General features: G+C 40.7%; 1 protein-coding gene across 1 annotated transcript; it reads left to right on the top strand.

The window, feature by feature from the left end:
* Nucleotides 1–183: 183 nt before the first annotated feature.
* Nucleotides 184–25172, top strand: LOC311279898 (apoptosis-associated speck-like protein containing a CARD; the record flags this gene model as incomplete). Its single annotated transcript, XM_084391696.1, has 4 exons — nt 184–333; nt 2196–2471; nt 2784–2844; nt 24875–25172. Exons 2-4 carry the CDS (start codon nt 2213–2215, stop codon nt 25170–25172), a joined length of 618 nt encoding a protein of 205 aa, XP_084247822.1. The 5' UTR covers nt 184–333; nt 2196–2212.
* Between the last annotated feature and the right edge of the window lie 1891 nt (nt 25173–27063).

The raw sequence follows: 27063 nt of genomic DNA, 5'->3' as shown, positions 1-27063 counted from the left end.
CTATAGCACTATATATGCACTATAGCGCGTGCTGTGCTGCTCCTAAAAATAAAAAAATCCATTAAAAATATCCATACAAACGACTACTGAACCTGATTCGAGGAGAGCGAACGGTGAACCAATCACAGTCGTTTGGTGACAGAACGGACCGATCACAGTCAGTTGGTGACGGAATGGACCAATCACAGGTTTCCCCCCCGTCAGGATTTATTTGAACACTCATACTTTTTTTTTTTTTTTTACCAAGCAGAGAAAACGAAATCGAAATTTAGAAAGCTCTATTGTTCACGACAAGACGATTTGACCGGTACAGAGCAGACAAAGGTTTTTAAGGTCTGTGGTAATTTATCTGTTCAGTATTGTTTTTTGTTTGTTTTTTGTAACTTGTATAACTTAATGTTTCGACATATATTTTATCTACTATTTTAACAAATGACCGGACTTTAACAAAATAATTTTCAACGTTAATGTTTTTGGCTTCCGGTGTCGATCGCTTCCAGTTACAAACACGGTCTGCAGAAATGTTATGCTGCTTTATTGCAACGTTTTAATTATTAACATGTTATAATAATTTCATTGTCATCTTCGTTTTTATTCTTCTACCTATGAATCAAAAGTCTTGCACTTTCCAAGAAAATATCTTACTTCCGCGTTGCAAAATAATGTGGAGAGTTGGTAATTATGATATATAAGGGACATATAGAAACATCCTTAGTCAAAATATATTAAATTGTAATTTCAATACAATTTTTAAAATACTCCCAGCAAACATGAACGTTCCCGTTTGGTTATTTTTTTTGGGGAACCAAATAAGAACGTTCTCTATTGGTTCTTTTTATTTCTAAGTCCTGAACCGCAAGGTGAAAAACTTATCTCGTTATTTCGACATAATGAGTCGTTATTTCGACATATCTCGTTATTTCGACATATCTCGTTATTTCGACATAATGAGTCGTTATTTCGACATATCTCGTTATTTCGACATAAACATCTCCTTATTTCGACATAATGAGTCGTTATTTCGACATATCTCGTTATTTCGACATAAACATCTCGTTATTTCGACATAATAAGGGGACATTCTAATATGCATTAAGCCACATTTAGCGTTCTTATAATGGTTTTCTATGGGAGGAAAATGCTTAACGTGAAATTAAACGCGTTGCGTTCATATTCTGGACTCATCTGATTTTTTGTAGTAGCCTATATTTTATTATGATTTTTGTATCATAATGATTAATAAATGCACGCACAATTATCCGTGAACTTGATAAATGTTGCAGATATGTTTTAGGCTACTATCCACAAACAAATTGCTTTCAACTCATGTGTGTAAAATTCAGAATTCAACGAATGTGCAGCAATTTATACAAATAGAGACATTTTTGTACTTAATAAAATATTTTTTGTATTTTAATACAAAATAAAAATGTTTTATTTTGTATTAGTGATCATAATTTGCGCATGCAACTAAGATGATTTCTTATTGACGTCTTTTCTGAGTCGATCTCATTTGAGTGTATATATTCGGCAATGCTTACACTAAACACACACACAAAAAAATACTGTTCTACAAACCAGTGTGTTTATGATAATAAAATAATAACATGTTAACAATTAAAACGTTAAAGCAGCATAGCAAGTCAAATCTTCCCAGCAAACACGAACGATAATGTTCCCATATGGTTCCCGTTTGGTTCTTTTTTGGGGGGAAACCAAATAAGAATGTTCTGGGAATGTTCTCTATTGGTTATTTCTTTGTAACATAAAGAGAACGTTCCCTGCAGGTTATTTTTAGGTTTTCAGGATGAGCTGCTGTAATGGTCTTATGGGACGCAAGTAAATATAATGAGGCCCTTCATTAGTGTGTTTCTGATGCGAGTGGAGGTGAATAGAACAGAAGTCCAGGAGAGACACTTGTGTGTGTGTGACACTTATATCTACATGGTTAGTTTATAAATACTTTGATGAATAAATACAGGACATATTTCAGGATGAGCTGCTGTAATGGGACATGTACTTCTGCTGTTTGACCAGAAGATGGCAGTAAATGAAACCTGTTAGAAAGTAAAAACCTCATACATTTTTAATTGAAGGGATCTTGGCTTAAAGCTCCATTTGAGCATTGCTTTAGTTTTGTGATCCATGTGTTTAGAGTGTAATTACTTTGTCTTTTTCTCTTTGTCCTGCTGAAGTGAATCTGTGAAGGAATATGCCGTCTGTTAAGGAGCTGCTCGTGAACGCACTGAAGGAACTAGAAGAAAATGATCTGAAGGAGTTTCAGTGGCACTTGAAGAATGATCATGAATGCATTCCGAAGTCTGTAATGGAGAAAGCAGATATCTTAAAAACAGTGGACAAGATGGTGGAACGTTTTAGACCAGAAGAAGCTGTGAAGAACACAGTGAAGATCCTGAGGAAGATGAACCAGAATTATCTGGCTGAACAGCTAGAGAGCAAACACAAGGAAGGTAATCACACACACACACACACACACACACACACACACACACTTAAACACAAACACACAATTACACACAAACACACAAACTCAAACACTTTCACTCACACAAACGCACACACTCATTCTCACATTCACTCACTCACACACACACACACACACACACACACACACACACACACACACACACACACACACACACACACACACACACACACACACACGCACACGCACGCACACGCACACGCACACACACACACTTACACACACTCAACAACACATTCACTCTATGCTGGATTTAATGTTTATTATTTCTCTACAGTGTCTCTGAGGGACATTAAACAGAGTCCTGAGAGAAACAACAGTGACACACACACAGCCGGGTGAGTCTGACTAATAGTTCAGAATTATCTTCACAACAAAAAAACATCCAAGATAATATGATATCATCGTCTTGATACTTGCAATACTTATTTTTATATAAAAAGGTTTCAGTTGCATCATATTCTTGCTAGTTTCGGTGTTTGTCGCCTGTCTGTGCATAATAACACTTCTCTCTGTTTCATTCTGCCTCTCTCTGTGCCACAGGTTCTCCAAGCATCTGGAGAAAGACGAGCTGCGAATGAATAATGTACAGTTTTTTAATAACAATTTGTCAGGTCTCATTCAGAGAGTTACAAATATTGGGGTCATTGCTGATAAACTGCGTCAGAAAGGAATAATTCATAAGGAAAAATATTCAGAAATCACACATAAAGGTTTAACCAGTCAGGAGAGCATGAGAAAGATCTGTGACATCATAGACAAACTCGGTGACGCTGGGAAAGCTGACTTCATCTCGATTCTTCAGGAAGAGGAGCGTTTCCTTTTAGATCATTGGTGAGCTCAAGCTGTGTGTGTGTAAATCTGCTGAACATAAACTGAAGACTTTTCTAGTGATGATTCAGGAAAAATATTGCTTTAACCAAATATACATAGCAGCTTTTACTATCTTACAAGATATTCATTCATACTAACATTACAAAGAAAGAAATCTAAAGAAAAATGTGTTTTATTATTTTTTACCAACCAAATGACCTTGTAAATCTTCAATAAATTCCATAATTGAAAGCATTATGTCTGTATGCTGATTTTATTGTGAAAATTCACGACTGTTTTAATCTCAAGAGATGACATGTATAGTGTGTTATTCATTCACCCACAGTGACAGTGACTACAGTTGATATCAAAGATGACAAAATATCTTTTTATTTTATATTCCACAGAAGAAAGAAAGTCATACAGGTTTGAAACATCATGAGGGTGTAAATGATGACAGAATGTTAATTTTAGGTGAACTGTCCCTTTAACATGTGTTGCGTTACTCCAGAATGTGATGATGATTATTTTTTATCATATATTATGTGTCAATTCTGCCATGAGTAATAACCCTAATGCTAAATGAATAATTGGTGGTGATTTTAATCTGGTCATGATTGGTTTAATGGATAGATTTCCTCCTAGAGCAAACAGTGAATCCAGTGATCTTCTATGTTTAAGTTACAGCCTTGACTTGACTGATATCTGGAGGGTAAAAAAACCCTCAATTAAACAGTTTACTTGGAGCAACAAAAGTCGCGTATTGACCTTTGGTTGGTTTCCTCAGACTTATAAGCTTTTACTTTAGAAATATCTATATTGCCTGTTGCTTTAACTGACCATAAAATGATTAGCCTTAAAGTTGCATTGTCTGGGCGTAAGAATCATAGAATTAGTGGAGGAGACTGGAAGCTCAATAATTCATTGCTAAATTTTGAAGACTTGAAATCCATTATAGAAAGACTTTCCAAAATCACTGGAACTCTGCAATTAATTATGGAGAATTTGGTAAACAATGGGAGCATTTTACATCTGAAATAGGGTGTGCTGTTAGAACCTATGGTACAAAACCAGCTATTAAAAGAAGGGCAGACTTAATTGAAATTTCAGCTGAAATGAATAATTTAATGGAGAGAGCCACTTTAACTGTTGAGGATCAGGCCACTTTGAATAAACTCCTAAATAAACTTAACAAAATATATGAAGAAAAAGCCAAGGGGGCCTTTATTAGATCGAGAAAGAAGTGGTTAGAGATGGGAGAAAAAAGAAGGGTGGAGGTAAATGCGAATAGGAAAATTAAAACTGATGGTGCCGTGAGGATACAACTCTGATCTCATCCCATATAACACATTTTTTTTTGGTAAATTGTATGAAAAGGATGTTAATGTTATTGACCCTTTTCCTATTCTAAATTCTATTACTTCAATAAAAACTGTTAGTAATGATTTTAATTCTATATGTTCAAAAAATATACCATTGAAGAAGTTAAAGAAGAGATTAATAACTAGGAAAAATACCAAATCTCCAGGGAATGATGGGTCGACTTCAGAGATATATAAAACTTTTTGTGACCCTTTATCTACATTTTTATTGGCAGTGAAGAATCATTTGTCAGTGGATGCCTTCCTCCATCAATGAGAGAGGGTGTTATTACTCTCGTACCAAAATACCATAAAGACTCTTTTGATTCATAACTGGCGCCCAATCACATTATTAAATAACGACTATAAAATTTTGGCATCTGTTCTGGCAAAACGACTAAAATATTGAACATGATTGATGAGTGCCAGTCAGGATTTATGAAGGGACGACACATATCAAACAATGTAAGGTTAGTTCTTGATCTGATTGATTATCGTGATTTGGTTTTGGATCCAGCTCACTTCCAAAAAGCCTTTGATACAGTTAGCCATAATTTCAGTTGTTTTAGTGTATTACATTTCTTTGACTTTAATAATTATTTTATCACGCAGTGAGAACATTATATGTAAGAGGAAGTAGTTGTGTTCAACACCTACATTTCCTATTCACAGAGGAACAAGACAGGGTTGCCCTATCTCACCCTTTCTTTTTCTGATGGATACTCAGGTTTTAAATGTAATGGTCAACCAGAATAATATGATTAAAGGTATTAGAATTCATGATAAAGAAATAAAAATTTCCCAATTCGCAGACGACACTACAGTTTTCCTAAAAGATCAAACGGAAGTTCCTAAAGCATTGGAGAACATTCAGGAATTTCCTCAGGTCTCCGGCCTCTTTCTCGACATTTCAAAATGTGAAATATTGATAAAACAGCGATCTGTGGAATTCAGATTAAAGATGTAGTTAATTATTTGGGAGTAAAAGTATCCTTGAATTCAAATATGGTTATAACATAAACTAATTTAAACCCTAGTAATTAAAAAGAAATTCAATTCTTGGTTGGCAAGAGATTTGTCTCATACTGGTCGAGTTTTATTATCAAAGGCAGAGGGTCTATCAAGAGTTTCTCATCTCTTTTCTGTTGTGGATTGCCCCAAGTCATTATGTTTCTTATTAGATAAATTATTATATAATTTAATATGGAAAAATAAATCACACAAAATTAAAAAGGAGGTTCTAAGAAATAGGATTAGTGATGGAGGTCTTGGAGTTGTTGACTTTATTTAACCATGTGTTAAAAGTAAATTGGTTAAAAAGATTTGTTAAAAAAAAACAGCCTCTATATGGAATGTATTTCAATGTTGTTTTTAAGAAAATTGGAGGTATTGAATTTTTGTTGCACTGCCTCTTCTCACTTGGTAAACTACCCATTAAATTTGCAAAATTTCCCCAACAGGTTTTATTATCACGGTTACTGGTTTACAAACATAACTTTTCACCTCACCGTTGTTTTATTTGCAATAATCAGAATATTATTTACAGAAATACATCATTGTTTTTTTGAGAGATGGTATTTAAACAACATATATATTGTTAATCAGCTGATGGATGACAGTGGTCAGTTTTATTCATCTCCAGAATTCTCCAGAAAATGTGTTTTTGGGGCTTCGTTAAAGGAATATAATATTATTCAACGCCCATTCCTAGTGGGGTAAAAACTCTCTTGAAAGGAGAGCAAACTTATAGTCCTATATCTTTGTATAACACTTCTATTTCAGTTGATTTTGATTACTGATGACAAATTCAATAACCATTTTGTTCGTGATCTTATGAACAGAAAATCTATTCCAGCATCATCTTACAAGTGGATGGCATTATACAATATTAATTGGAGAGTGGTCTAGTCTCTTCCACACAAATATTTGTTAACAAACAAGATAAAAGAAGTTACATTTAAAATATTACATAGATTTTACCCCTGTAATAGTGTACTCAATAAGTATATCCAGAACATATAGAAGATAAATGCACTTTCTGTGATGTTGAAGAGACAAGTGAGTTATGTACCTATCTCTCAGAAAAAACAAATGCCAAAATATGTATTAACACCTTTAGTATTATTTTTCTTTATTATAATCCAAATTCTCATATTCAGTACGTTGTTAATTTGTTTATGATTCTTGGTACATTTTTTATTCACAAATAGAAATTTTTGGGTAAGATCCCGCTACTGTCTATTTTTCTAGTAGACTATAATTCCTTTGTTTTGTCTTTGATGGGCATAAAAAACAAAAAGTCTTTGAAAAGTCAAAGAGTGCTTTCAATGTTTAACCTTGTATAATTAGATTTTCTTCCCTCTGACACTCTATTTTGTTTGTATTTTTCGTGATCTATGTTTTGTTTTGTTTTATTTATTGTTCCTGCTGTTATGTACTTATTACTTCATTTTTGGCATAAAAAAACAAATAAAAACAAACAAACAAGCCTATTGAAATAAACTGCGCGTGCGCACATGCGTATTATAAACTGACGATTTGCGCATATGTGACGTCACCGCGCTATAGTCTGCAGCGAGGGGTGTCTCCCAGGTTTCGATAAAATCAAGTTGCAAATGAGCCCAGTGTGAAAGCACCCCTGCCGGTCCCGCTCAAGGTTGCAATTCTTAAATGTGATCTAACAAAGGTAAAGAGAAAATATTAACCATGCTGTTTATATTGGGATGAAGTAAACATCTGTTGAGTATTTTAACATACATTTTTTGATTGTGTTGAATTAAAAAAAACAAAAATGCAGCGGGTCCACCAGACCCACGAACACTGGGTGAATAACACAAATATAAACACCACACAAGGTTAAAAAGATGTCAACATAATGAAAATCGAAAGGACAGGTGTCTGGAAAGCTGCAGTGGATCAATGAAGTATTTCTCTTCGCTGTTATTGATTAAAGGCAGAAGGTTAACTCTCATTTCCCCAGGTAAAGCGCTCCTTCAGTGAAGAGAAGAGGAGTGGTTTCTCTCAGTGATCTGTGGTGACTGGCGAGTGAGTTCTCTTACGAGAGGTTCTCTCGTACTGCGTAAGAACTTACGCTTGGGGGAAAGTCTCTTTCCGTGAGATATTGAAGCCAAAAATGATCCTTTAATTTTTATATAATGCAAAACGCGTTGCAGCAGCATACAGACATAGGCGAGGCACCTTTGCGCGCCTATTGGCTGCTCTGCGGCAACTGCAGCAGCCTATCGAGAGAGGCCCTGTTGATGCCTGACCAATGGGGGTGCTTTGCGCCCATTTGGATAGCGTCCCGCCGAAATAGGCGGGGCCTAGGGCTATAAATATAGCGTCGAGAGGCTGGTTCACTGATTTTCATCTCTTCAAGCGGAGCTCACGCATCGCTGGATCCTGAGAGAAGCCGCGCCGTCTGAAGAAGCCTTTCAGCGGGACGAGTCTGTAAGAAGCGCCGCGCTCAGCGAGGCCCTGAACCTCCTCCCACCGAGGCAAGCTCGCCGGTTCGCCCGCCAGCTTCACCGCCCGCTTCACTCGAGTCTATCACCCCCGGACAACGGCCGCTGTCTGCCGCCGTTTCCGTCGCGGATGAGTCTGATGATGTGGAAATAGCGGAGGAGGACAGCTGCTCTATCCTAGCATCAGGCAGTGAGGATTATCCGAGCTCTGTTGATCTCGCACCCCCTGCTCGCGAAACGTCTGGGAAACGGGCCAGCATTGAGTCAGAGCTGACGCGTCTGCTCTCTCAGGCCGTTGAGAGCCTCGGCCTCGAGTGGTCGACGCCTGTAGAGCCAGCACGCAACCGACTGGATGGCTGCTTTCTAAAAGGGGACCGTGTTGCAACACCGTCTAGACCCGCACCTTTTCTTCCTGAGCTTCACGAAGAACTCGCGAAATCCTGGTCTGCACCCTTTTCAGCCCGTGTAAAAACTTCTGTTTCTGCTGCATTCTCCGTTGTTGATGATGCTTAAAACAGAGGATACCAGTCCCTCCCGGTTGTAGAGGAAGCTGTAGCTGATCATCTTTGCCCGCCCTCCGCTGGACGGCGCACTAAGACTGCACTTCCCTCTAAAGCCTGCCGCACCACCTCAGCACTGCACGGCCGCGCTTACACCGCCGCTGGACAGGCTGCAGCTGCGTTGCATACAATGGCCACGCTACAAGTTTTCCAAGCCAACCTTCTCTGCAAACTTGACGAGGAAGGACTGGAAGCTGTAAGCGTCACGGATTTAAGAAGCGCCACAGACCTCGCTCTTCGCGCTACAAAATCCGCTGCACAGGCCGTGGGGCGAATTATGGCCTCTCTCACCGTTGCTGAGAGACATTTGTGGCTAACACTGTCTGAGATGCCGGACTCAGAGCGCGCCGCGTTCCTCGACGCTCCCGTCTCATCTGCTGGGCTCTTTGGATCGTCCGTCAAGGATTTTGCGGACAGATTCGCTGAGGTACAGAAGACATCGCAGGCCATGAAACATTTCCTGCCTAAGCGCGCTAGCTCCGCGACAGGTCGCTCTAAAGAGCCGTCTGCTCGAAGCTCACAGCCGCAGCCGCCGCCTCACAGAGGAAGCAGGCCCGAAGCTCGAGACCACGCTCTCGTTCTGCTGCCCGCCGCCCTCAACGTGGTCCCCGGCCAAAGATTGACATCAAGCCCGAGGCCTCGAAGTCGTCCTAGCCCTTCTAGGAAAACGATGGTGTTCAAGTCCCGCTGCGGCCAGACTTCCACCAAAACTACCAGCTCGCTCAGTTCCAGAAAATGTGACTGTTCCAGCTTATTTAGCAGTAAACAAGTCGGTAACACGGCCCGCTTGCCTGCTTACAAACGCCATTGTCATGGCGACCCAGATATATCCCTCAAAGAGTGTAATTTCTGGTATTCCGGCCACGGCCGATGGTGTTACGAGTGTAGAAAAAATGCCCACTATAACGTGCTCATTCCTACACACAAACACAGCTCTTCACACAGAGCTCGCGCTCATAAAATCGACTCAGGTCGATTGCGCGTTAAATGTAGTGAATGTGCCCACAGCCCAGTGCCCACATACACTGCACATTGCATGTCTCCCGGTTTCTGTAAAAACGAAACCAAAACACACACGGTCACAGACCCAGGTTGTGTTCAGTGCTTCCCATGTGCCCGCTGTAGCGCGCCCTCATGCACTCACAGACATGTCAAACCCCGAAGGGTCTCGCCCTCTCGCCTCCTCTCAGCTACTCGCTGTAACAGAGTTGAGCGCGGGCAGGCTGCCCGCTGTCATCAGCGCGCCCCCCGCCTCGTCTGCCGCAAACACGGCATCTATGTTTCAGCACATAGAAGCTCTTCAGCCGCCACACTGTCACGGCCAGAGCACAGACTTCATTCAACCCCTAGCTATTCATGCGACTGCATGGGCACAGCTTCCCGGGGTGTCAGAATGGGTGCTGAACATTATAAAAAGAGGCTATTCGCTACAGTTTGCTCGACGCCCTCGCCGCTGCGAGGCGCGAGTCGAAACTATGGTGAAAATGGAAGTAGCTCATCTACTTCGAGCCGAAATAGCGAAACTACTGAGCAAAGGGGCCATAGAACCCCTATCTCTAGCTCAGAGCGAAGGGGGCCTGTACAGCAGATATTTCCTGGTGCCAAAGAAAGACGGGGGTCTCAGACCCATCTTAGATCTAAGACGGCTGAACAAAGCGCTTTCAAAGCGCCCGTTCAGAATGATCACGACCAGACAAATCCTCTCGCAAGTTCGCCAGGGGGACTGGTTTGCGTCGATAGATCTGAAAGACGCGTATTTCCAGATACAAATAGCGTCTCGTCACAGGCGATTTTTGAGATTCGCCTTCGAGGGCCTGGCATATCAGTATACAGTCCTACCGTTCAGCCTGTCTTTAGCACCCCGTAAATTCACGAAGTGCATGGACGCGGCCCTCGCTCCCCTGAAAATTCGGGGAATGCGAGTTTTGAACTACTTGGACGATTGGCTAGTTCTGGCTCAGACTCGTACAGAGCTTATGGAACACATGACCATTTTGCTCGAGCACCTCGAGAAATTAGGTCTCACAGTCAATTGGGCGAAGAGCTCTCTGTCTCCCAGTCAGAAAATATCCTTTCTGGGCACAGATCTGAACTCGCTGTCAATGACAGCTCAGTTATCGCCACGACGCACACTGGCCGTTCAGCGCATGACGGAAAGCTTCCGCCGCGGCGCTATGGTCCCGCTCAAACAGTTTCAAAGGATGCTGGGTCTCATGGCCGCAGCATCACCAGTACTTCAGCTGGGGCTCCTTCGGATGCGCCCACTTCAGTTCTGGCTGCAAGCGCGTGTGCCGCGCCGAGCGTGGACTTCCGGTCTTTTTCGCCTCAAGGTCGATCAGAAATGCATTTCAGCTCTGAAACCTTGGACGGCGACCGACTGGTACCAGTCAGGAGTAAGCCTGGGGACTTCCTCGAGTGTGAAGGTGGTGTCCACGGACGCCTCCACCTCGGGATGGGGAGCGCTGCTCGAGGGCAGACCGTTCTTTGGCCTATGGTCAGAACGAGAAAAGCTCCTACACATCAACTGCTTGGAAATGATGGCAGTCGACAATGCGCTCAGGCGCTTCTATCCCCAGATAGCAGGACACCACGTTCTAGTCCGTTCGGACAACATGGCGGTGGTGGCCTTTATAAATCACCAGGGAGGCCTCAGATCCCGAATCCTTCACAGGCTGACGGAACACCTCCTGGTTTGGGCCCAGCACAATTTGCGCTCACTGAGAGCAGTTCATGTGCCCGGCCACTTGAATTTGGGACCAGACAGACTGTCCAGGAACAACGTTCCGGCAGGAGAATGGTCCCTACACCCACAGACAGTCCAATTGCTGTGGAAGAAGTTCGGCAAAGTGGAAGTAGACCTGTTTGCGTCTCAAGAAAATGCTCACTGCCCGATATACTTCTCCAAGAGCATGAACGCGCTGGCCCACGTATGGCCCCGCTGCCCGCTCTATGCCTTACCTCAGGTAATAGAGCGGATCAGGGAAAGTGGATGCTCGGTGCTACTAGTAGCTCCGTTCTGGAAAAACCAGGTCTGGTTTCCAGTTCTGATGCAACTAGCGAGCTCTGCCCCATGGCCGATACCACTGAGGAGAGACCTCCTCACCCAGGCCAAGAGCTCGATTAGGCATCCTCGCCCGGAGCTTTGGGCCCTACATGTATGGGCCATCAATGGGTACCCGCTCACCTCCCTTCGGGAGTACTAAACATGATCACGCAGGCTAGAGCTCCCTCTACGAGATGGCTCTATTCCTCAAAATGGTCTGTGTTTTCTAGCTGGTGCACAGCCCGTGGCGTGTCACCCCAGGACTGTGGGGTGACGAACGTTCTTTCCTTCCTACAAGAGCTTCTGGAAAAGGGCAGAACCCCTTCCACGCTTAAGGTCTATGTGGCGGCTATAGCAGCGTTTGTTAAACCAACGCTAAGCCAGTTACTCGGGAAGAACGATCTGGTCATTCGCTTCCTAAGAGGAGCGAAGAGGTTAAAGCCTCCCAGACCCCCTTCAGTTCCCATATGGGACCTTTCCACGGTCTTGGAGGCCATGAAAGGTGCCCCATTTGAGCCAATCCAATCTGTGGATATCAAACACTTGTCCTTCAAGACAGCGTTTCTTTTGGCTCTCGCTTCAGTTAAGCGTGTGGGGGACTTACAAGCGCTTTCAGTAAGCGCGACATGTATGGAGTTTGGGCCAAATGACTCAATTGTCAGGCTCAAACCGAGACACGGGTATGTTCCTAAATCCCTCAACACACCGTTCAGGTCCCAGGTCATTTCCCTGTTGGCCTTACCGGTCCCTGAGGAGGAGAAGGACACCGCTTTGCTCTGCCCTGTCAGGGCATTAAGAGCTTATGTGTCTCGCTCGTCTGTCTTCAGACAGACAGAGCAGCTATTCGTTTCGTTCTACGGACGCTCTAAGGGGCTAGCTGTAACGAAACAGACCCTATCCAGATGGATAGTGGATGCCATAGCGCTGGCATACATCTCTAAGGGCCTACAGTGCCCATTAGGTGTCAGAGCGCACTCCACAAGAGGCATGGCCTCTTCGTGGGCTTGGTCCAGTGGGATTTCTCTACACGATATCTGTATGGCGGCAGGCTGGGCCTCCCCGTCTACATTTATCAGGTTTTATAACCTGGAAGTTCCCGCTTTGCAAGCTAAGCTGTTGTCGGTCTAATTGTTGTCGCCCCGAGGTCGGCTCAGATGCTGGAAACTGTTTAAGCAATGCTCACGGATCGATCATACAGCCCTGAGGGCAACTGTAAGACCCATATTTTTCATCAGATCAGGCCAATAACTTTGCCCTGACTGCGTGGAACACTATTATTATAATGCTCCCTGGTGGGATGCTTCCTATTCAGGAATGATGCTTTAGCCTCTCTTCCTGGACTCTCTGTGAGTCCCTGATGATCATGTACCATATGGGCCCCGGGCACATGCCCTTGGGACTTTGGTATTGGATCTCAAGCATGCACGGCGTTTTACATTGTGTTCCCCAAGCGTAAGTTCTTACGCAGTACAAGAGAACCTCTCGTAAGAGAACGTACTCGGTTACTAACGTAACCTCGGTTCTCTCTAGAGAGGGAACGAGTACTGCGTATCCTTGCCGTGCCTGCAGTTCGCTCTGGTTCGCTCCGGCGATGAAAACCAGTGAACCAGCCTCTCGACGCTATATTTATAGCCCTAGGCCACACCTATTTCGGCGGGACGCTATGCAAATAGGCGCGAAGCACCCCCATTGGTCAGGCGTCAACAGGGCCTCTCTCGATAGGCTGCTGCAGTTGCCGCAGAGCAGCCAATAGGTGCGCAAAGGTGCCTCGCCTATGTCTGCATGCTGCTGCAACGCGTTTTGCATTATATAAAAATTAAAGGATAATTTTTGGCTTCAATATCTCACGGAAAGAGACTTTCCCCCAAGCGTAAGTTCTTACGCAGTACTCGTTCCCTCTCTAGAGAGAACCGAGGTTACGTTAGTAACCGAGTACGTTTCACTTCATGACACCTGAGTGTGTGAGTTCACAGGTTGTCGAATGCGCATGCGTCGCGTCTGAACGCGTTGTTGTCTTTGGAGCTCTATCGATTTGATTTATAATTCTTGATTTTACTCTTAAACTTACTTACAACAAACATTTTCTACTTTTCCTCACTGAGAAGCACTACTGCTCAAACCTCATAGTTACAACGCGGACTGTTGAGCAGACGTGTCTCAAGCCTGTTAGTGATCCAACGCTGGATACTCTTATAGGTTACTCCCGGGGATCACGGCTGAACGCGTCTTCTCAACACTCACTTACAAACATTTTTCACCTATCGTGCGTCTACTCTACACCCGTACCACTTAAAAGACGGATTATATCTAAGACGCTTGTCAGAAATTAGTATTAATTGATAGCATCACTGGTAGTGTCGTTGCTAACTTACTGTCCATCTGTTAAAATGGCGAATATATCAGATGTATGTAGTCTACCTTTTGGTGCAGGTGAGGACACATTTGAGCTGCACGCGGTACAGTCTGAGCTGGAAGCTGTTGAGAAACAGATCCACGACCTTTTAGTGAGACAGGCCGAGCTGAGAGACCGGCGTTTGGCTCTTGAAACATCACGCGCTGATGCTCACAAATCAGAGATTAATGTTACTAACCCGCTGACTCCGACCTCGTCTACTCCGTGCGTTACTCGGCATCGGTCCCAAGCGCCAAGGTCGCGATCAGCCATGGTCTCGTTCACTCCGGCTCCAACACGCCACCACGAAGCCTGGATATTTCCGCAGCGGAAGACGCGAGTCAGGTCTAGACCAAGACCCTCTCCGACCCTCCCGGTTTTCGAGTTATCCACACAAAACCGCTTCTCCGCTCTTCGCGAAACAGAACGCGATGCTGTGATCATCGGTGATTCCATTGTTCGGCACGTCCATGCTACATCAGGTAAAAATAAGGTGCACAGTCACTGCTTTCCTGGTGCTCGTGTTTCTGAAATCGCTGCTCGCGTTCCCGAGATTCTGAACGATAACGAGCGCGTCGGAACTTTGGTATTGCACGCGGGAGTGAACGACATCAGGCTGCGCCAGACGGAAGTTCTGAAGAAAGACTTCAGGAATCTGATCGATACGGTACGCAGCACATCGCCTGATATAACGATCATTGTGTCAGGACCGCTTCCCACGTACCGTCTAGGACATGACAAGTTTAGTAGATTATTCGCGCTAAATGAATGGTTAATGTCATGGTGCAATGAGCAGAAACTGCTCTTTGTAAATAATTGGAATCTGTTTTGGGAGCGTCCTAGGCTTTACCGTGCTGATGGCTTACACCCAAGCAGATTCGGATCGGATCTTCTGTCAGATAACATCTCCAAAATGTTAAATACCTTTTGACTAGTAACCAAAAGTCCAAATCATAGTCTCTGCTGCACCAAATTAACTGATATAAAAACTAGTGTAGAACATTGCATAGAAACTGTGTCTATTCCTCGTTTAGTGCGATCAAATAATAAATCTACTGCAGGATTTAGGAAAAATCTAATTGTTATTAAAACAGAAAATGTTGCTATTAGTAAACAAAAACAATTTCTAAAGCTAGGTCTTTTAAACATTAGATCACTCACACCTAAGGCAGTTATTGTAAATGAAATAGTCACAGATAATAACTTCGATGTACTTTGCCTTACTGAAACCTGGCTTAAACCAAATGATTATTTCGGTCTAAATGAGTCTACTCCATCAGGATACTCCTATAAGCACGAGCCCCGTCTGATTGGTCGTGGCGGCGGTATTGCAACTATCTATAGAGATATTCTCAATGTTACTCAGAAAACGGGTTATAAGTTTATTTCATTTGAAGTACTTGTACTAAATGTTACGCTCTTAGATGATAGAAAAACATCCCTATTATCTTTAGCCTTGGCTACCGTATATAGACCACCAGGGCCTTACGCTGATTTCCTAAAAGAATTTGCAAATTTTCTCTCAGATCTATTGGTCAATGTCGATAAAATATTAATTATTGGAGATTTTAACATACACGTAGATAATCAAAATGATACGTTAGGGGCTGCGTTTATAGACTTATTAAACTCCTTTGGGGTAAGCAAAACGTTACCGGACCAACTCATCGTTTTAATCATACACTCGATTTAATTATATCACATGGAACCGATCCAACCGATATAGATATCATTCCGCAAAGTGATGATGTAACTGACCATTACATGGTAACTTGCATATTACGTACCCCGGTAATATATCATGCTGCGCCGCGTTATCGATTAGGCAGAACAATCCTTTCATCCACCATAGATAATTTTTAAAATTGCTTATCGGATCTGTCTCAGCTGCTGCCTGAACCTAAACAAACAGATGAACTAGACGAACTAACCAGCACTATGAGCACCATTCTCTCTGGAAAATTGGATATTGTTGCACCTATGAGACTAAAAAAGGTCAGAGAGAAAATTAAAGCACCATGGTACAACAATACTACTCGTGTTCTAAAGAGAGAAACCCGTAATTTAGAGCGTAAATGGAAACAAACTAATTTAGAGGTTTTTAGAATCGCTTGGAAAGACAGTACGTCACGCTATAAAAAGGCCCTAAAAGCGGCCAGGGCTGAGCACCTCCGCAAACTAATAGAAAATGACCAAAACAATCCTAGGTTCTTATTTAACACCGTGGCTAGACTAACAAATAAACAAGCGTCACCTGAACAAAATATTCCGTTACAGTTTAGTAGTAATGATTTCATGAATTTTTTCACTGAGAAAATAGAAAACATCAGATCCACAATTGTAAACGTTCAATCTTCAATCGCGCCTTATAATTCAGCCTCGATTATCACCCCGCATGAACAATTACAGTGCTTTACAACTATAGAACAAAAAGAGTTAAATAAACTTATCACTTCATCTAAAACAACAACATGTTTATTAGATCCTATACCAACTAAACTATTGAAAGAAGTGTTACCTGTAGTGGAAGAGCCTCTCCTCAATATTATTAACTCGTCTTTATCTTTAGGTCATGTTCCAAGAACATTTAAATTGGCAGTTATAAAACCTCTCATTAAGAAACCACAATTAGACCCAAATAACCTAGCAAATTATAGACCCATTTCAAATCTTCCTTTTATGTCCAAAATATTAGAAAAAGTTGTGTCTGCCCAACTGGGCTCTTTCTTGCAAGAAAATGACACCTATGAAAAGTTTCAGTCTGGGTTCAGGCCGCATCATAGCACTGAAACTGCGCTTGTTAAAATCACAAATGATTTACTCTTAGCTTCTGACCAAGGCTGTATCTCAATACTAGTTTTACTTGATCTTAGTGCTGCGTTCGATACTATAGATCACACAATACTCTTAGATCGACTACAAAACTATACCGGTGTTCAAGGACAAGCATTAAGCTGGTTCAGATCATACCTATCTGACCGCTACCATTTTGTCTATTTAAACGGAGAAAAATCGATCATAACTCCAGTAAACTATGGAGTGCCGCAGGGATCTGTGTTAGGCCCTCTATTATTCTCAATATATATGCTGCCACTTGGAAATATTATAAGGAAACATGGAATTAGTTTCCATTGTTATGCTGATGATACTCAACTATATATTTCATCACGGCCGGATGAAAACGCTAAATTATCCAAATTGACAGAGTGTGTTAAAGATATAAAAGATTGGATGACGCACAATTTTCTTTTATTAAATCCAGATAAGACAGAGGTAATACTTATCGGTTCAAAAAACCACCCGCAAAACCTCTCACAATACAACTTTAACATAGTAGGGTGTCCTGTTACTTTATCCTCTACAGTAAAAGACCTGGGTGTTATATTGGATTGTAACTTGTCTTTTGAAAATCATATTTCATATGTTACAAAAACAGCCTTTTTTCACCTTAGAAATATTGCTAAGTTACGTAACATGCTATCAGTTTCTGATGCAGAAAAGTTAGTTCATGCATTCATGACCTCGAGACTAGATTACTGTAATGCTTTATAAGCTGGTTGTCCTGCATCCTCAATAAACAAGCTACAGTTAGTCCAAAATGCCGCCGCTTACTAGATCAAGAAAGTTTGACCATATAACACCAATTTTATCATCACTACATTGGTTACCTATAAAGTTCCGTATTAATTACAAGGTATTGCTACTGACTTATAAAGCCCTAAACGGCTTAGCTTATCCAGTTTATTTAACGGATCTTCTATCGCCCTATAATCCATCGCGCTCTTTAAGATCACTAAATTCGAGGCTTTTGGTCATACCTAGGATATCCAGATCCACCAAAGGAGGGAGAGCATTTTCACATTTAGCTCCAAAACTCTGGAATAGCCTTCCTGATACTGTTCGTTTCTCAGATTCGCTCTCCCAGTTTAAAACTAGATTAAAGACTCATCTCTTCAGCCAGGCATTCATATAATACTTTAAATCTTACAGTTAAATCCGGTCTCTACTTCATAAACGCCAGAGGAGAACTGGCCCCCGACTGAGCCCGGGTTCTCCCAAGGTTTTTTTTTTCTCCATTAGGTCACCTGATGGAGTTTTTCGGTTCCTTGCCACTGTTGCCTTTGGCTTGCTCAGTTGGGGATATTTTAATTGATTAATCGATTCAACAGTGCTATTGATCTGCATTATCAAACGTGGATGTTTTACACCAGAAACAAACACTGATGTACTATTTTATTTAATACTGTGAAGCTGCTTTGATACAATCTGTATTGTGAAAGGCGCTATATAAATAAAGTTGACTTGACTTGACTTGACAGGTGTGTGTGACTGTGCTTCTGAATCACTGCTCGCTTTCAGTCGCTGGACATTTGACAAATAACACCGTTTATAACTCCGTTAAGAAATAAAAATAAAACACTAGTAAAATGGAAGAACTTTATGATCAGAGGTGATGAAAGTGGCTTTTGTGAAATTGTGACACACTGACATCATCTACTGGATTAAAAATATCCATTCAAAAGGATACTGATTCTGAACCTGGGGCATGTTCAAGTTCAAAACGGTGCGCAACGTTTTGCTACGGTTTCCGGGTTGAACGTCATGTTTCCTGGAAACGGCGTGCACCGGTGTGCAACGGGGTTTGAGATACGTTTTCTCTTGTTTGGTTGGTGTGTCAGAACTGCAGTCAAATCAGCAGCAACATGTATATAAAGCACGCGGTATTAAAGTGAACTCGCACAATGGGTTCAAGGAAAGTAATTTACAAATGTGTTCGATGCAGCTCGGTATACGCAACAACTGAGGATATTAGGAGACATGTTTGTCGAAAGTTTGATTGTAAAATTATAGGATATCAACATAATGATGTAGTTGTTTATATTTTTAGCTTCATTGCAAGTGTATGACATTTGGTATAGAAATAAACAATGGTAATTAAGTCCTTTTCCTAAAAATGAGAAAGAAAATACAGGGTATTAAAACAGTATGAACTACAAATAAAGTCAGTATGTGAGGCTAAATAGATGTGTTTTAGTCTGAATTAGGTAAGATGTGTGCTTCCATTTCAGTTTCCACAAATCCTTTCACTCGATTGGGATGTTCTCTTTTGTTCTGGGCGGCAAGTGCAGTAACTGTAACATCGGGCATATTTTGCCTATTAAACACATATTTATACCGACTTCATCAGGCTCCGAAAATTCTTCACAAAGAACACAAAGAATGGCCTTCTCAGCTGCCATAGTTGCAACTCTTGCGTCATCAGAACAGTGTGTTCAACGCATCACCGTTTCTGTTTAAAAAACGTTGTACAACGTTTTGTCGGGGCTGAACGCAGCCCAGATTCGAGAAGGGTGAACGGTGGACCAATCACAGTCAGTTGGTGATGTAATGAACCAATCACAGTCAGTTGGTGACGTAATGAACCAATCACAGTCAGTTGGTGACGGAATGAACCAATCACAGTCAGTTGGTGACGTAATGAACCAATCACAGTCAGTTGGTGACGGAATGAACCAATCACAGTCAGTTGGTGACGGAATGAACCAATCACAGTCAGTTGGTGACGGAATGAACGCAAATATCGGCCCGATATATCGGTCGATCACTAGTGGAAATCTCTTTATGTACAATAGTTTTTTAGTGGTCTCAAATGAAAGAAGTTCACAGTAATATTTTGCTTACTAACGTAACCTCGGTTCTCTCTAGAAGAGGGAACGAGTACTGCGTATCGAAGCGCCCTTATTGGATCTGGCGTCATGAAGGGCCTCTCTCGATAGGCTGCTGCAGTTGCCGCAGGGCAGCCAATAGGCGCGCGAGCCGTCTTGCCTATGTCTGCATGCTACCGCAACGCGTTTTACATTATTTCAAAATTAAGGATAATTTTTGGCTTCAATATCTCGCGGAAAGAGACTTTCCCCATAGCGTAAGATATTACTCAGTACTCGTTCCCTCTTCTAGAGAGAACCGAGGTTACGTTTGTTTGTATCTTTCTTCATTTTTTTACTGTCTGTTATTCGGCACTTATAAGAAAGGTAAAATTGTTGTACAGTGTCAGTGATACAAGTTACGAAATCTTACATATTAATGCGTACATTCAATCTGATTTAATCCTCCATATGAAAGTCTATGTGCTTGGATTATTTCTATAGATTAAACAATATGTTTAAAACAAAATGTTGAAAACAATAGGCCAACATGGTTTGTAGTATCCTGATACATCCATTTATCCTTCTTATACTATATGGGAAAGAGGCCCTTCATTTGTGTGTTACTGATTGCAAGTGGAGGTGAATAGAATAGAAGTCCAGGAGAGACACTTGTGTGTGTGTGACACTTATATCTACATGGTTAGTTTATAAATACTTTGATGAATAATACAGGACATATTTCAGGACGAGCTGCTGTAATGGGACATGTGCTTCTGCTGTTTGACCAGAAGATGGCAGTAAATGAAACCTGTTGAAAAACCTCATTCATTTTTAATTGAAGGGATCATTTAAGCATTGCTTTAGTTTCGTGATCCATGTGTTTAGAGTGTAATTACTTTGTCTTTTTCTCTTTGTTCTGCTGAAGTGAATCTGTGAAGGAATATGCCGTCTGTTGAGGAGCTGCTCGTGAACTCACTGGAGGAACTAGGAAAAGATCTGAAGTGCTTTAAGTGGTACTTGAAGAATCAAAAACACATTTCAAAGTCTGAAATGGAGGACGCAGATATCTTTGACACAGTGGACAAGATGGTGGCAAGTTTAAGACCAGAAGGAGCTGTGAAGATCACAGTGAACTTCCTGAGGAAGATGAACCAGAATAATCTGTCCGAACAGCTTGAGAGCAAATACAAGACAGGTAATCACTCACACACACACACACACACACACACACACACACACACACACACACACACACACACACACACACACACTCACAAACGCACACACACACACACACACACACACACACACACACACACACACACACAAACGCAAACACTCACACACACACACACACACACACACACACACAAACGCAAACACACTCACACACACTCACTCACACAAACACACACACACACACACACACACACACACACACACACACACACACACACACACACACACACACACAGTCACAAACAGACACACTCACACACAAACTCAAACACACTCACACACACAAACACATACACACATTCACTCACACAACTCAAACACACAAACACACACTTACACGCACTCAACAACACATTCGCTCTATGCTGGATTTAATGTTTATTATTTCTCTACAGTGTCTGGATTTGGGGTTTATTCTAACTCCTCAGTGTCTCCACGTGATATTAAACAGCGTCCTGAGAGAAACAACAGTGATACACACACAACCGGGTGAGTCTGACTAATAGTTCAATATTCTCTTCACATCAAAAAAAACATCCAAGATAATATGATCTCATCGTCTTGCAATTTTACAAAACAAATTTTACAAAACAAATTAGCCCACTTTCTGTAAACTTAGTTATTTAATGGGTTTTTTTCCACCTTTAAAACTGATTTATACTGAACAAAATTATAAACGCAACACTTTTGTTTTTGTCCCCATTTTTCATGAGCTGAACTCAAAGATCTAAGACTTTTTCTATGTACACAAAAGGCCTATTTCTCTCAAATATCGTTCACAAATCTGTCTAAATCTGTGTTAGTGAGCACTTCTCATTTGCCGAGATAATCCATCCCCCTCACAGGTGTGGCATATCAAGATGCTGATTAGACAGCATGATTATTGCACAGGTGTGTCTTAGGCTGGCCACAATAAAAGGCCACTCTAAGGCCCCGTTTACACTGCCAGTGAAATGTGACCCAATTCCGATTTTTTGCTCACATGTGACACAGATCGGATGTGTTCTATGACAGTGTAAACAGGAAAAAGACGCATGCATTCGGATATTTCCAGATCGGTTTCAGGCCTCATTCATATGTGGAAATAAATCGGATATGTGCCAATGCGACTGTCATGTAAACAGGCAGATCGGATTTTCTGAGGCATTAGGCGACGTCTCCGCGGATTAATGACGAGAGAAACCCTGACGCACATCTGCAAAGGGACGGATGGCCCGACGAAACGTGTCATCGTAGGAGAGGAATGTGGAGAGGGGCACATGAAGTGTTTTCACATGATTGTAAATTTAACGAAAATTTTTGTTAATTTACATTTATTAATTTTAAGCAATTAGAAATTTATTTGTAATAAACACTTTAAGTGGGCTATTTAAATGTAAAAAGTGCTAGGACTATTTACATGTTCAATTATATTTTTAAAACATACGCGCAGATTGTAATGTAATATTGTGTGTGCATAGAAAGAATTTGTCCGCAGCCGCTCAAAAAAGAAAAAGAAAATTGTCCATAGCTGCTCAACTCCACTGTCAGTGTTTTGTAAGTACAGGCTACAGGCAGTTTTTTTGTGTTCATTTCTATTTCTTGTTGCTGTGCAGGCTCTTTATTGTATAACAGTGAACAGCCCTTAATTTATGTGCCGTAGATCGGTCCGTTGCATTACGAATGAAAGCAGTATCAATAATGTCAAATGTGATGTGCAGTCAAGTTCGGGTGTGTATGTTGTTTTAACGAGTGTTTTCACCGATACGCTTGTGATTCATGGAGTTTTAACGAGTTTTATAGACATTGTTTCTTATTCAAAAGTGGTGTTTGGCAACTTTGCGTATCGCAGAGCATGAAACATATTTTGTGTTCGTCCATTTGTGCAAGAGAATTTAACCCTTTAAGCATGCGCGATATGTTTCAGATAGTAGCCTATGGCAAGTGTAAACACATGAATCGGATATGGGTCACAATTTAAATAACGTGTAAACAGACAGTCAAAAAAATCGGATATAGGCAACAAATCAGAATTGGGCATCAAGACCTGCAGTGTAAACGAGGCCTAAAATGTGCCGTTTTATCACACAGCACAATTGCCTTTTGTGTACATAGAAAAAGTATTAGATCTTTGAGTTATGCTCATGAAAAATGTGGGCAAAAACAAAAGTGTTGCATTTATAATTTTGTTCAGTGTATAATACATGTGAGGAATACTTTAGCTAATTGATAGAGAATATAGCTTTCATGTAGACAAGAAAACATCACGCCTCCCAGCGGGCACCTTGATGTCAAAATTACGTCAAGAAATAGGTCAAAAATGAAAGTCAAATTGACGTCAAAGTGTTGATGTCAATTTGATGTCAAGATTTGACCTCTGCTGATGTCATTTTGCCAAACAAAAAGGTGAAACGCATGGCCGTACACTTATCACCAGCTTCACTTAAAACTAACCAGATTTAATTATATAATTTCAATTTTAATGAAATCATTTAAATTTTGCATTTTAAAGTCACCATGATGGTGGTTAGCGTTTGCTTTAGTTGTGCTCTTGACCCTTGACTCTTTAATATAAAATTTTCTCTGGCTGCTATAACTGTGTGTTTATAAAGCACAACTGTTGTAGCTAAAAAAAGCCATGAGCCTGTTTATTGATGATGACGATATCATCTTGTAAATGCCTAAATCACTGATCATGTTCCGTGTCTAATGCTTTGATTATATAGGACTTGTGATTTTTATGTTTTATTATAATAGAATCCATTAAATTTTACAGCATGAGAGCAATGTTGTTTATCAAATAATATAAATGATTCTAAAAACATTTTGGTGCATTAAACTCTTTCCTCTACATTATTACTTAGCCATCAAGAATCAGTGTATGACTCTCAACAATGGTGACAATCAATGAAATGCTTCATGCTGCAGTGCATGCTGGGTACCACCAATCAAAACTCACCAATCAAAACTCAATAAATTATGCAGCTGAAGTTGATCTGATTATCTGGATATTTTGTTTGATTGTCACCATTGTTGAGATTCATACGCTGTTTCTTGATGTCTGTGTGTGTCTGAGTAATACCATAGATTAATGGTTTTTGTGCACTAAATAGTTTTTAATAACCAAATATATTATTTGATAAACAACACTGAGTCAAATGACTTCTATTATGAATAAAAACAGTTTTAAAACCACAAGTTCTATATAATCAAAACATTAGACACTGAATAAGATCAGGGCTTCAGGCATTTACATGATGATATTGTCTTCATCATCAATGAAAAGCCAACATCTCCTAATCTCATGGCTTTTTTAGCTACAACAATTGTGCTTTATAAACACACAGTTATAGCAGCCAGAGATTTTTTTTAATATATATATTTAAAAGTCAAGGGTCAAGAGCACAACTAAAGCAAACGCTAACCACCATCATGGTGACTTTAAAATACAAAATATGATTTCATTAAACTGGAAATTAAATAAAGTAAATCTGGTTAGTTTTAAGTGAAGCTGGTAATAAGTGTACGGCCATGCGTTTCACCTTTTTGTTTGGCAAAATGACATCAGCAGAGGTCAAACTCTTGACGTCAAATTGACATCAACACTTTGACGTCAATTTGATTTTCATTTTTGACCAATTTCTTGACGTAATTTTGACATCAATTTGATGTCAAATTGACATCAAATGCCTACTGGGCTGCCAATGGTGAGTGTTTTAAAAAAAATGACAGACCATGTGTTTTTCCTGCCTGTCATGAAATGCTTATATTTGCTTATTTTTCAGTTGCATCATATACTTGCTAGTATCAGTCTTAACTTTGTAGCCTGTTTGTCTCACTCTTTCATTCTGCTTCTCTCTGTGCTACAGGCTCTCTGAGAAACATCTGGAGAAAGACGAGCCGTGTCTGAATACTGATGCAGATAAAGCAAGATATTTCAATAGCCATTGGTCAGATCTCATTCAGGGGGTTACTAATGGCCAGATCATTGCAGATAAACTGTGTCAGCAAGAACTACTACATGATGAACAATATTCAGAAATCACACAGAGTTTAACCAGTCAGGAGAGCATGAGAAAGATCTGTAACATTATACGCAAACACAGAGATCCTGTGAAGGCTAAATTCATCTCGATTCTTCAGAAAGAAAAGCTTTACCCCTTTTAAACATTGGCCAAGCTGCATGTTTTAAAACATTAAAATATAAACTGAAGACTTTTCTAGTGATGATTCAGGAAAAATATTGCTTTAACCAAATATACATAGCAGCTTTTACTATCTTACAAAATATTCATTCATACTAACATTACAAAGAAATCTACTTTGTAGAATATTTTTTTACTAACCAAATGACTTTTTAAATCTTCAATAAATTCCATCATTGAAAGCATTATGTCTGTATGATGATGTGTTAGAATGAAAATTCATGACTGTTTTAATCTAAAAAAATTACATGTATATTCATTCACCCATAGTGACAGTGACTACAGTTGATTTCAGAGATGGCAAAATATCTTATTTTTTTGTTACATAGAAGAAAGAAAGTCATACAGGTTTGAAACATCATGAGGGGTATAAAGGATGAATTTTAATGTTAATTGAATGTTAATTTTAGGTGAACTGTCCCTTTTAACACGCGTTGCGTTACTTGAGAATGTGATGATGACGTGCGCCACTAGAGGAAGATGTTTAAAAAACTCTTGGAAACATTAATGGTCTTTTATAGACCCCGTTTCAGTTGGTAAACATGTTGACGTTTTATTGTGGGCGGAGCTTAGGTGGTGGCAGAACGATCCCTCTGACCGCTTCACTAACGTTAGTTTGCAAGTTTTGTTAATTTGTTTTTTAACACTAACTGGAGAAAATCTGATTTGATCTTAATGTGTAAGGTCACTCACTGTCCAGGACCGCGATTGTTATTTGCAAAAGTTAATTTTAACGGATGGAACCAGATTGGCTGACCCGTACACGCTCAGTCAATGGATGGACGATGGACGATCTGACAGGATTAACGTTAACGCTACCTGCGGTTGAGTGGCCTGACTTCTACACCTACCCGATAGAGAAACCGAGGGGTAAAGAGAAACTGAGGGCATATAAATCTTTAGATGCCTATAACTATGTGCTGAATGGCCATGTACTCAAGACTTTTGTGGTACGATCCGAAGTTCTGCCTAGTCAGCACCAAGAAGACGACAATGTAAAGAGTGACATTACGGTGCAATTTTAATGATGTGAATATTTTCTAGAAATAAAAATTCCAGATACAGCATATTCATTTTTTATAGATTCTTGCACCCAACAACACAACAAGATGACATTTAATAATAATAATAATAATTTAAGCTCCTTATTATGTAGCCGAATCTGTGCTGGTTTGTATTGGCCGGCCGCTGTGGTGAACAAATGAGTCCCACCAGAGAATGTCTGATAAGGGGAGAACGTCCACTCTCAGTAAACTTCCGGCTTCTGAACTGGTTGCAGTTCCACTCTGGCTCCACATGAGGGCGCTCACAGGACGGGTGCAGAATGAATGGAGGTCTATGGCGCTATACCCCTCAAAATCCACTTTTCTCAGGATATAATTTTTTGTCTAGTAATTTGAATGTTGTATACGAAAGGAGATGCAAAGATCTATGGCGCTATGGCGCTATACCCCTCAAAATCCACTTTTCTCAGGATATAATTTTTTGTCTAGTAATTTGAATGTTGTATACGAAAGGAGATGCAAAGAAATTACACATTGCTGGGTGTTCGATTTTTTAGAGTAATTTTTTTGCTTTAAAAAGTATTTAAAAATATCAATGACGTCATACACATCGTACGACCAGAGACACTGTTTTACGGCAATCCTTCAGTCACTTTGGTGCTTTCACGCTGTGCACTTTCTTTTCTCTCAAGGCTTCGACAACACAGCTGACAGGGAAATACACAACACAGCTGACACAGGGAAATACACAACACAGCTGACACAGGGAAATACACGTGCTAGAAGAGCTTTTTTAGGGGTTCAAGCATGAAATGCTGAAACCCTATTGTAATTGTAATGATGTGTAAA

Source organism: Rutilus rutilus (assembly GCF_951802725.1).
Source record: "Rutilus rutilus genome assembly, chromosome: 2".
NCBI lineage: Eukaryota > Metazoa > Chordata > Actinopteri > Cypriniformes > Leuciscidae > Rutilus > Rutilus rutilus.
This window is presented reverse-complemented; position numbering and strand designations above follow the sequence as displayed.